Source organism: Parus major, chromosome 1A (genome assembly GCF_001522545.3).
Source record: "Parus major isolate Abel chromosome 1A, Parus_major1.1, whole genome shotgun sequence".
NCBI classification, from domain to species: domain Eukaryota; kingdom Metazoa; phylum Chordata; class Aves; order Passeriformes; family Paridae; genus Parus; species Parus major.
This window is the reverse complement of record NC_031773.1, coordinates 55,213,764-55,226,785: the sequence shown is the minus strand read 5'-3', so window position 1 is coordinate 55,226,785 and position 13,022 is coordinate 55,213,764. Positions and strand designations below refer to the sequence as shown.

At 36.6% G+C, this 13,022-nt stretch overlaps 1 protein-coding gene across 1 annotated transcript in view; it reads left to right on the top strand.

The window, feature by feature from the left end:
• Positions 1–3,746, top strand: part of SYT10 (synaptotagmin 10) — a 37,167-nt gene extending 33,421 nt beyond the window's left edge. The window contains exon 7 of the mRNA XM_015626940.3: positions 291–3,746. Coding sequence (XP_015482426.1) covers positions 291–362 — 72 coding nt within the window. The 3' untranslated portion in view covers positions 363–3,746. The remainder of the gene's footprint in view (positions 1–290) is intronic.
• Positions 3,747–13,022: the final 9,276 nt, after the last annotated feature.

The window sequence follows — 13,022 nt, the reverse complement described above, 5'->3', positions numbered from 1 at the left end:
TGGCTCTGTCTGGTTCATGTAAGTCAGGAGACAGAGGCACCACCCCTGTTGGTGAAATAAACCTACTGCTGTGAAACGTGTCAGAGGCATTTTTAGAAAGTCATTTCAGAAATTTTCTTTCCATTATTAGTTCTTCTGGAGACTTTGACACCAGAGAACTTTGATCCAAATATTATAAAGGGTCTAGATGTGATCTGGATTCTTTTTTGAGAGAGTCTCTCATCCTCTGAAACGAGAATGATGCACAGCCAGATATGAAGATATTTGTAAAAATAACACTTTTCTTGCAGCTACCTGGCCGAGCAACCAGTTTCGATAGCCAGGGATCCTGCTCCTCACCCAAACCACCGCTTACGCCCTAGGGAGTGAGAATGGATTCATCCTGGTCAGTGCCCAAGGCTCCCTCGTAGCTCACATCTACATGAACAGAAGGTTTGGCTTCCACAGATGAACTGTATCCATAATTTTTTATCAAAATACATCTTTCCTATTCTAAGTCTTATATGGCAGTTTATAACAATTTGTTAATGTGTGAATGAAGTTGACTCGAGTCAAATATAACCCTTCCTCGTGCAAATTCATTCACCTGTTTTACCTCTGGCATGTGTCCAGTGTCATATTCAAGCAGTGTTTTGATGGGGCCTGTACATTTTCATAGGCAAAGAAATCTGAAAAAAAAGATCCCTTAAGCAATTCAAAACTACTGCAGCTTTTAGCACCTAATTGTCTTGAAGGAAAGCAAACAGTTAGGTACAGTTCATGTAGTAAATTCCTTCTAAATTGCACTAAATCCTCTATGACTTTGCAAGATCACATTTCAAACTGAATGTTGCATTAAAAAACCCAACTGTTGTCATGTTTTGAGTATCTGGAAAATCAGTCCATTCCTTGGGCAGGGAGGAAGGGCTGATTTAAAGCCCACTGGAGCCAATGAGGAGGATCTACTGACTTCAGTGGGTTTTAGTCCAGCCCTTATGAAACAGGTATGAGAACTGGATCTATGCAGCTATAACCCCCCCAGCACTCATGATGACAGCTGCATCTCTACAAAGAGCCAAACTGCAGAGGACAGAATGCTCAGAAGTAAAGGAATTGATTTAATGTGATTTATCTCTTCACAAAATTGACCAGATATTTCAGTTACCCACAACGTTTTTGTGATTCTTGATTTAATGTGACAGACTTAGATTTCTTTGAAGTTATTTTGACTGAGTGCACAGCACACATGAAATTTAGTTTCTGGTTGCTGGCTGAATGCCTCTAGACATATATGCTAAATATGAATTTGAGATGTGTTTTCTGTCAGTCTATGGAGAAAGAAATTGAAATGTGTTTTACAAGTAACCTCATTTATTAGAATACAAAATGCAAAAATCTATTGGCTGTAGTCAGATATTTTAAAAACCAGAAGAGAACTACATATTACTTTGTGGATTTATCTCTAAGCACTGCAATTTACCTCAATCAGATAAATCAGATAGTTACTTTCTTTTTTCCTTTTTCCTTTCTTTTTGTGACGACATGATTGCATCTGAGGTTTTGAAAGCTGGACTGTAATTAGGAAGAAGTTGGGTGGTGGCACTTTTTGTATCTTTGCAATATATATAAAGAAAACTGAGGAGACAGCGTTTTCCAAAGCAGCATTTTTACAGAAGTATCATTCAGGAGAAAAGCACGAAAGGAAGATTGATTAATGATTAATGACAGAAATGTTGAGAATTAATCTGGATGTAAAGGGAAAAGGTCATTTTGGCAAACTTCTGATGAACCATTTTGAGTTGGTTTAGCCTGACTGACAGAGAATATGTTCCTGAGGATCCAGTCAGTCCCTCCATGCCACTGACTAATCTCTAAGACAGACAAAAATACCTTGAAGTGTCTTAACTGCTCCAGAAAATCGAGCAGGACTGGTCTTAACATTACAGGCGTATCTAAGTCACAGAAGGAGGCAGCTTTTATACCTTGCCTCCTGTGCCTATGAACACAGCAAGCAAGGAAATAAATATAAAAAACAATCTCTCAGACAGTCTTAACAAATAAAGAAGGAAAAAAAAAAAGAAAGAAAAAAGGGAAAAAAAAAAGGTTCCAGCCCAAGTGTTTGAATGCCTGTTTCAGGTTGTTATTCATGGCCTCAAGGCAGAAATGGTTTCTCTCAGAGAGGATTGGTAGTGCTGAACACTGATCCTCCCTGCTTAAGATTGTATTTTCATCACCACAAATACAGAGCAGCCTTGCAGAATTTCATTCCTCCATTTGCTCTGGATGAATAATTTTTTTAATAGGAGAACAAACTCTCCTCTGTGAGGCTTTTTTTCCCTCCCATCATTGTTATCCTAACAAGATTCTGTGGCCTAGATCATTTTCAACATTATTCTGCAAGGCTGATATAGAAACATACATATATATATATATGGAGATTGAAAAAATATTTTATGTATGCATTTACTTAATATGAATTATATCAACAGTGGCCTTTGTGGCCCAGAAAATAATTTTTGTAATGTGGTACTGTAACAGTTAACTAAATATTCTTTGCACTTTTTTGCACCTAATATCCAAAAAGTGAACAAATTCATGATCAAATGTAGCATAAGTGTTCAGCAATGAGCAACGTATTTTTATCTATTTTACTGTTCTCTATGAGTATTCTGTATGTCTCATCATAGGTAGTAAGGTATTTCAAGACTCATTTTCTTAAATTTTAATTGTTGTCAAATACCAAAGGCTTGGTTTGTGCCCCCCTGTTGTGTTATTTTTGGTATTGTTAATAACAATAGTGAATGACTTCTGTGTCTAAACTTGACTGATAGGTGCTCTGCATCTAGGAGAAATCAGGCTGCAAAATCATCTGGACATCTAACTCTAAAAATCATGCCCTAAGAAATTATATTTACTCCCTTAGCAGTGATTAATAGAATTAGTGAAAAAGATTATTTTTTCCCCATTGTTTCCTTAACTATCTCAAAAGACAGGATATGTACTTAGTATAACCCATCCTTAGAGCCTGGTTCACAAGTTGCTCTCAGTGGCATCACAGAAGCACCAAGGAAAAAGTTAGCACAGTTTAAGTCAAGGAATATGTTGCTCAATGTATATCTTTATTAAACTATTATTTTTAAATATTTTGGTTTGGAAATTTGGAGAAGTTGCAAGTTCCTTGCTCCCATCCTGATTTTTTTTTTTTCTGCTGATCCACATATCTCCCACATCTCACCCATTACCCTAATTTGGGAAAAATCAAATGTGGCAAAAGGCTGGTTTAAAATATACTGTAGTACTTATACAACAGTTAGAAAAGCCTCCTTTCCTAAAGGCCTGAGTTATTTTTGAATATTTTTATTGAAGCTGTTTGCTGGAAACAGCACCACAACTTAATAAGAATTGTATTTGCACAGCCTGGCTTTTTTGGTACTTTCACACTGCACAGGTGAGCACAAGCTCACTAAGATTTAAGTCATGTACTGCACCCCATGTCCCCAGCTTTGGATCACAGCATTTTACAGTCCTGCTGACATGGCCCTTCTCCTCTCCCTCCCATCAAGAAACCTCTTTCCTCACCATCTTTTGTCTGTGCTGGGCTTAAGAATATGAATATTGGTAAGGGATAAAGTGGCCAGCAACTTCCTCTGCAAAATTTCTTCATCAATAAATGTAATTCTTTAGGCTTCTTATGTTTAAGTAACAAAATTATACATTTTTTCTTAAAGAATCACCACCACTTCCAATATTTTTTAAGAAATTATTGAGCCAACAATAAATGTTTTCTTTGGGTTGGTTTTTTTCAAGGGAAAAAGCAATTACTTACCTAATTTCTTTCTGTGGATGCATTTTTGGAGCAATATTAAGAAAAAGTTTAGTTAAAAAACTCATTTGATCCATTCTTTTCTCCTCTTTCTCAGCTTTTTAATTGGATTCAATGCAATCCTTTTAATTTTTTTTTAACATGATGACGTACAACATACACATGATAGTATAGTTCCAAGATTATTTTGCTACTCTTTTTTATAAACTTTTATATGTACTAACTTTTTATTATACTCCATTAATTTAACAGGCTTTATACATCTAAAATCATTTGACTGTATTTTTTGAGTGAGCAAACACTTAAAAGAAAGGTATTTCAGAACTCAGTAATAGAGTTCTTCTGCTGAAAATGTAAAGTTTTTCAGAAATCCATAAATGTGCCTGTCAAGTTTGAAAATCACCTTGTTCAAGCATGCAAAAACCTAGGTTTGCACATACAAGAACTTGCACTTGCTGGATGTACAATCACTATTATTTAGCACTTCTGTTACAACAGAACACCCACACCTAATCAGAAATACGTTTCAGTTCATGATAAACACTTGACAAATCTGTACTGAGTGACAGTTTCTTGACCTGAAAAGTTCACATGATATTATTTCTATGAATGAACATGCTTGAAAATTCAGTAGATGTTAAAATATGACATATATGCTAATCAGACAGTGAGGTGACTTCTGGAAAAAGCTCATGTAATATGTGCCAGACCATCCAAAAATATGGATAAAATATACCATATATATCGGAAATATTAATGCATGTTTTGATGGGACATTTTCTCTCTGGTTCACACCACACCAGAGACTCGGTTTAACTGGAGATTCATTTGGCTTCTGAGGCTTGCCAGCCTAAACTGAGCTCTCTGAAAACAGCTAAATTATGGCACAGAGCAGACCACAGAGCTAGGGAAGATGAAGGAAAATGTGGCAGTAGACACAAGACTTCTCCTTGCAATGGCAAATGCTGTGAAATGGAAACCTTCCTCCTGAAACTGATAATAATTCCAATAGTTTTACCACTTGTCCTTTCTTTCTCTGCTGTAAAACAGGACAAAAGAAGCACGTTCCTGAAGAAGCACCAGCATTAAGCACAGGAGTTAATTGGGGTGCTGATTACCTTTTCCAAGGCAAATAATACCTTAACTTCTAAAAGTGTCTTTCATTTACTCATCCGGATGAATAAATATCTCCTGCACAATTTTGATTTTCCTTAACCCTAGAAAATGTTAGTTTTTTAACAGCATGCATGAAACCGGGAGCTAGAAATCTAAGAGAAAGTGAAGCTGCAGGTGGGATTTGAATTTCACAAGGGAATCTGGTCAGGAAAATGGAACTAACACCTTCAGTCTTGTGCTGAGTGCTAAGTGACGCTTGATGATAGCAAGTGCTCAGGGCTGTGATTTTATGTTTTATCTGATAGCACCTCTACAATGCTGCTGTTGCTGGGAAACCTTTACAGGCTCAGAGAGAACCATGCCTCTGCTGCTGCCATGTGAATTTTTTTCCACCCTAGTGTAGACTGCGATTCCTGTGTTACATGGGGCTCAGTCCCCTGGAAGGGCAAAAAGCACATTTAATTTGCAGAACAGGAAGGACTGATTTGGCACTCTGCCATCATAAGGACTATTTGCTTTGCTGGCACCAAGGACAAGTTTTGTGCCTTGCTGATCCAAGGGAGGACATTTCTTACAGCACTCTGTGGCTAAGCCTGTGTTCCTGAGCCACGATGATGCTACTGAAGATCCTCAGTGCCAACATTGTCAAAATATATCTAACACATATAAATACAGGTCATATAGGTTGCCAGAACACCAAAGCTCCCTCCTGCGCAAAAGAAATTATGACTCCCTGAAAAATAAATCAAGGCAGTATGTTTGGGAAGTTGGATCTGCAGGAAGTCACAGAGCTGCTGTGATGAAAGTGGAGCTGCTCTGTAATAATTTATGAATACAACGTGTTGAGTTGACTATCGGTCCAGAACTAGGTGAGTTCAATAAATTTACTTCAAGGAAAAATGGTCAGAAAATGTTTGACAGGGGAGTGTCTCTCAGGAGCAGGTGAGCTGTATAAAATGTTAGTGTCCATCTTGGTGGCCTGGGAGAGTCTGCTGATGCTATAGCCAGTCTGAAAAATGCATCTCATCGAAAACGGCAAATCCCAAGCAGGCAGAGGAAAAAAGGCTGAGGAAAGATCAAGAGATCTGATTCAGAGCAGACAAGATGTATGTCTGAGCAGGCTGGGGATGCAGGCTGGCACTGTAGTGTTCAGAGAAAATGGGTTTGGTTGCTCTCCCATGAATGGATGGGAAAGCTTGAGCCAGGACAAATATGCATGCAGAGTGTTATTTTAAATTCCACTTATTTGAAATATTTAAGTTTTCCTATTTATGATTAAATATTTAAATACCATTCTATTTTTAATGAAGTGGAGTATTCTCAGGCTCTCTAAAAGAAAAGTTGCAAATCCATTCAGACTGCCTGTGTTGGCACAGTAACTACAGACACAGTGTCCCAAAGCCCAGCAAAAATTAAAGAATCATGAAATCCTGCCTCTACCATGGAGAGGTGAAGTCAGGAAGCCTGACACAAAAAAAAGAACTGAAGACAGACCAAGGAAGGGATGAGGGCACAGCTATTTCATCATAACTTCAGGGTTCACAAAGTCATTGATTAGAAAAGAGTGCCAGAAACATGTTTCCATGGAAGCAACCTACCTTTTATACAATTTTCCTCTCCTTCAAAATACAAGCATATAAGTGTTTTTGAGAGATTGCATTTAAACAGTGTGCAGTATTTTAATACCTTAAAAATTCAAGACCCTGAAGTAAAGTAAATCTATCCATACATCCATTCATGAGGAAAATAAAATAAAATTTAGACGAAAGCGGGAAGTAAAAACTTTCTGTACAATAAACAGAGCTCTAGAACTTGCTTAAAGTTGTTTTCCTGTGTAGAATAATGGCATAGATTTAAGACTTCATATCCTGAGACCTCTTAGTTTAAAAAGGAAAAACTGTGTTTCTGATTATGAAGCAATATTTTCCTTCAGCTATAGAATTCCTAGTTGCCTGCCCTGTGTGATTTTAAATATCAGAAATATTCCAAGAAATGTTTGTCAACATCACAGACAGGAATCTTAGGCAGTTAAGAATAGCACTGACAAAAAGGAATCTGGTTTTTTGGGACACTTTCTAGGTTAATTTCTGGAGAAATTGTTGGAGGCTGTTGGATGTTTTTGTGAAGCAGATACATTTCCATAGAAGTAGTCTGCAAGAGGAGAGAGAAAAGAATCCAGGTTTTTTTAATATGCTATGAGTTGAGACTGATAGTAGGATCAGAAGTGGATTGAAAAAGAAGATATTTAAAATATCTCGTGACATCTGAGCCATAACAGGAGACAAGAAAGGAGGGGAAAGGCCTATAAAGTATAAAAAGAGCCCTCTAGAAAATAAAAATAATAAAATTTTAAAAATAAAATAAAATAAAATAAAATGAAATAAAATAAAATAAAATAAAATAAAATAAAATAAAATAAAATAAAATAAAATAAAATAAAATAAAANAAATAAAATAAAATAAAATAAAATAAAATAAAATAAAATAAAATAAAATAAAATAAAATAAAATAAAATAAAATAAATAAAATAAAATAAAATAAATCCCTGTTAAAAGGAAAACTGGAAAATATAAAGAGGGGTTGAATAGTCTTTTCAATAGGAAAAAACGTATGCGTAACAAATGCTTCCAAATAGAAAGGGATTCTTGTTATGATTCTTCTACTGCATATCTTGTATGGCCATTGCAAGCTCATGAGAGCAGTGGGAGCCAATGTCAGAACCTGAGTCTATTCCTAAAACAAAAACAACCCTCTGACCCACAGATCCTGTTCTCAGAGGATTCACAGTGCAAAGAGCACCAGGAGTTGCTTATGTCACATCCTATCCCCCAGTTCTTTTCTTGCAGCACAAGTGAGGCAAAAAAAGGACATTTCCCTCATGTACTCAGACACATTCCTCTCTAGATGCTGTGGTGGCCTCCTCTTTATTTGCACGTGACATAGCTTTGAAGATCTCCAATAGGTGCAAAAACATTTTTATATAATGTCACCTCTTCACATGATCAAAGCTTCTGATAAAGAGTGCTTGAATTACCAATAGGAAACACCTCTGGAAATGCTGCTGTGGTACACAAGGGACTGGTTTTGTTCTCAAGTCAAGCCTCAACACCACAAAATGGTGGACTCGTCATTGGGCTTCTGCAGGTGCTGATTCTCTGATGACTCAAAACTCATAATTATGGTGTATTTCTCCCTTAATATCCCCCAGGTCTTTGTGTATGAATAGGGTCCTGGAACAGGTTTCAGCCATATCCCATCTCCTTCTGTTCTTCCTATTCATGGAGGTTCAGCTGAATAATGAATTCTCTTTCCTTTGTCCCAGATTGTCACATAGTAGTGGGTGTACTGTGAATGTTTCACCATGGGAGTGGCTGCCTCTTATTAAAAACCAGAGTGATCAATAGAGGACCGTTAATTCCCTCACCACAGTTTTCTGAAGCTTAATTGTGTAATAATAGTTATGAGGGAAATGACTGCATAGCTGAACAAGACAGAGAATTGCCAGCTGTAATTATTTTTTGTCAAATGAGTATGTGTGGATGGGTGGATCTTTCCTCTTCATGTAAATGGAGATTGGGCTACCACAGAAAATGAGAAAGGAGATTTTGTGGACTCTCCAAAGAGCATGTCACACTCTTAATCTGCTCCTTTCAAGCTTCATGTATTATAAGTGTTTAATGATCTTAATTATCCTCCTAGCACAAGAAACTGACTCATTTATTTAAACCTACAACTTTTTCAGTTCTTAGTCCACAAAGGTAGCTTTGGGCTAGGGAATCTAAATCACTGATGAGAAAGTATAGCTTTATCTTAGCCAGCAGCCACAACCTGCACAGCTGGACCTTTTCTGTATTCCTCTGAAAGGGAGCCTGGCACTATTGCACTTTAGCTACTTGCCAGTAGCAGACAAACAACTGTAGGCCACAGCCAGGTTTCAGAGAAGCTCTGAGGATTAACCCCAAAATCCTGGCTCTGATTCTGCCTGCCCTCCAGGCCCAAGGCAGACTACGAAGTCAAAGAGCAGTTCTACCCAAAGAGGGCTTAAAGATGAGCAACCTGTGCTGAGAAAAGAGATTTCATTCAAACAATACCCACATGGCTTTTAGAGGTTTTTCTTTTTTTTTTTTTTTTTCCATGTACTGTTGTTAAAAGTTGGCTTTTTCTCAAGAGAGAATTTTCTAATTTAATCTCTAGCAGGGCAAAAAGTGGTACTAAAGTACCAATCTACTCATGCACTGAAAATAATATTGATGCAAAAAAAAATAGCAAAAAAGGCTTTCAGCATAAAATATATGTGGCAGCAAAATATAAATATGCTGACAAAAAGACATTTTGCTTTTTATGGGACTTTTTCTGACTAGAATTAGAATATTCCACCTCTCTTTTTGGGCTATCTCAAGAAAAACACAAAACAGCAAATATATCTAATGTAGTTTTAATAGTTATTGAAATAACATAGCACAATAAAACTGATTCAATTCAGCCTTTTAAGGTGTAAGTATTAACAATACACATTTATTTATATCTTTTGCATTGCTAAAAAATCTGTTCATCCCCTTATTTCAAATATACAATAATTCTAGCATGCTTTCAAAAGGAGCTTTCTTTTAGGTTAATCATTTTATACAGCAATTGTTCTTGTATTAATTAAAATGAAAATATTTTCTTAATATCATTACAATAGACCATTAAATGTATCCAGCAAAATCACTCTGCAGGTCTTTTGAATACATAATTTCCTCTGAAAGCACAGCACTCGGTACTTGGCCAGCCCAGCGTTGAAATCCATCAGGACCACTGCTATTGGTTTTGGTTCACTCCGCATCAGGTTACATGTCAGGATGTGTCATAGCAACTTATGAAATCAGCCCAGTCTCAAGGCAAGTAGAATGATTTCCCTTACATCCACCATGGATTTTTGTCACTTTCTGACAGCTCAGACTATATTACAAGTCTTCAGCTCATCTCTAGGGCATGAACTATTATTGCAAATGCTGATTTTACTAGTACTGGTAGGAAAGATAAGCCTCAGCTGCCTGACTTGGTAAATAAAAATGTCTGGTGCATGTAGTGAGAGATGGAGGTGATGTATTTTTACAGATTTTTCTTTTTAATGGTGGCCTGCAGGTTTCCACAAAATGCCATTTTGTTTTGAAGCTCAGTGGGCGTGTGTATAGACTAAACCTTTCATATGAAGTTTTTAGATAGGCCTGTTGCACATGCAGATATAAAGAACTTCTTTTCAGTCTATATTTCTATGGAAAAAAATATTGAAGAAAATTTAATTTTGTTAAATAAATAGAAAACTATTTCTCAATAGAAGGAAAAAGCATAGATATATATTTAGTATTGTTCCTTGTTTCCCTTTCTTCCAAGTGTAGGACTTTCTGTGTCTCTCTATTTAGGTTTTTAGGATATGTTGGACTTGAATGCACATGTCTAAGGACAGGATATGGGTAGTTTTATATCCTAGAAGCTGGCAAGCTGTCATCCTGATTTGGAGAGGCACTTCTGACTTGTGCCTTCTCCACTTTCTGGGGGAGATCATGAGTGGGTTTGTTCAGCAAACGGTGTGAAATATTGCGCTAACTATGGCTTGTTAATCTCCGCTCCCTCCACGCCAGTATAGCCCTGCTGGCTGGGATGGGAGGGGACAAAGGCAGATGGCATCTCCTCCTTGCCCTGCTCTGCCCAGCCCCTCAGGCAGCAGGACAGCAGCACTGGCTCCTCTGAAACACCCAGATGCTCCTCCAGCCACCACAAGGGGAGTCCCAAAAAGCTTCTCCTTCCTTTTCATCAGCTTGTGGTCCATGCTGCATTCAAGCTGACGGGCTTCAGTGCACCCCTCTCAAAAACTGAAGCAGGAGGAGAAGAGAAATTAGCCACATCTTTGCTTCAGCACAGAACATCATGTTTTCCTAGTATATGCTTGTTTGTGGGGAAGGCATTCTCCAGAGTGTATGCTTCAAAAGGTAGGAAGTTAAAATGGAGTTCCTGGCCACAGGAAATATTGACAGCTAAAAAAACCCACTTAATATTTAAACACTTAATATCTTGATCTCTTAAAAGAAATCACCCAACACAATGCCTGTCAGGATAAGCATGTTTGCTGTGACAGTGAGAGTTCTGGATTAGGCCCTAACTGGCCCAAACTCTAACAGAACTCCCTACCTTTAAAATAATTTTTATGATTAGATCAGAAATGTTGCCAAGTCTATGTAGCTTACAAAGAACTGCAGAGTTCTTCTAAGATTTTGTCTCTTCTTGCTATGTGGTGTTGGCTGACCAAGATCTAATATTAAATACCTGACTGTTTTAGTACCCTTTATTCAGTGTTTATTATGTGACTTTTTAAATGAAGTCTGTGATTTGATACCTAGACATTGTTCAAGTCAATATCCTTGGCTTCTGCATTACAGAGACAAGAAAACAAAACCTTTTGAACTTGTGTTACTGGCTTTTTGTATGCGCTAAATGGCCATTTGTGAAACTTGACAACATAAATTGTACTACTGATAGTAAATGGTTTTTTTTGCACTAGCCTTTGAGAGCTGTAACACATTTCAGTATTTTTACAATGTATTCTCTAGAAAGTGTGAATCTATTTGTCAGTTATGAAAAAAAATATGTAACAATGAAACCTCAAAAGATGTTATTAAGTGTACAGTTTGTGATAATTTTATATTTAAAAAGATAAGAAAATAAAAGAATTCATTTGAAATAATTTTATTCTAATTGTTTCATATGTATTTTGAACAAGAAATAAAGTGATTAAAATTATTCACTTTTTTCTGTCGTTCTTACAAAAGCAAACTTTTCAATGGTAAATAAAGATCAGCAGATTTAAATGGCCCCAACTTGAGCAGCCCTGTCTATACCCAGAGGGTTTTCTTCTCATGAAACTTGTTCCTTAAAATTCTACACCCTGAAGAAGCAAAGGATATTTTTGCCACCAGATTTGCAAGGTTCAAGACAGAATGCCTTTGAGTGAAAACAATTAAATCAAGCTGCTCCATTATTACTTTGTGTAATTCTTTTCACATTATCTTCCATTTCCTGCTATGATATTGTTTACTGTAATCTTCAAAGTCATTAAACCATGTTTTAAATAATGGATTAACTATTCAATTTAATATTATTAAAGTATTTAAGAATATTGAAGTATTTCACTGGAGACTCAAGACTGGTTTCCATATTCCTTGTTTCTAGTTGCACAATCCCATAGATCAGACAGACAGGAACTTTACCACCATTAAATAGAAAAGAATAGCCAGATTAGAATAGGATTTACCTTTAAACCGAATTGGTGTCAATGACAACACCTTATGAAGCAATGATGATCCAGGGTAGACAGGTTCAAGCATGTCAGAACTTTGCTGGCACTTACAAGGACGATTTAAAGAGGAAAACTAAGCTTAAAGTGTTCAGTATCAGTTGGATGTGATCTATTTCCATTTTACCAGAGCTTAAATTCCATATTACAAACACTAGGGGTAAAAAGATCATACAGGCAATTGACCTTTGGCAGAGTTATGTAATTCTCCTGAAGAGAAATTAGATAATTATATCTGAGGTTCCCATCCCATTTCTGATCTCTACCAGCTGAACATTAATTTATCCTAAGTCAAATTTTTGCTAAGATATTAAATGCAATTCTGTTCTCTGTTTCAATTCAGGGATTTGGTTAACATCTGTGATTGTAATATTCTGTTTCCTTTTGTACCCTTGTCTTTCTCTAGCAAGGCTAATGTCATTCCAGTTTGCCACTGCCTTTAATCTTAATATTCTCTCTCTCATATACAAAATTCTATTTTTCATTAGAGTGATGGGTTCTGAGGTTATGAATATTATAGTTTATTTTGAAAGCTTCTCTGTTATTCACCTAGAAGCAACACGATCATCTTTAAGATTTCACTGCAGTCTGTGCAATATAATTCCTGCATGAAGTCTTAATCCTTTGGCTTCAGTCACTCTGGAATGTATCTTCATTCCTTAAAATAATCAAATTTACCAGCCCACAGAGAAGCTGGAGAATGTGCAGCTTAAAATGGTGCAAAAACCAGAAGGGAGAAAATTTGTCAGGAAAAGAGGAAAAGAAAGAAA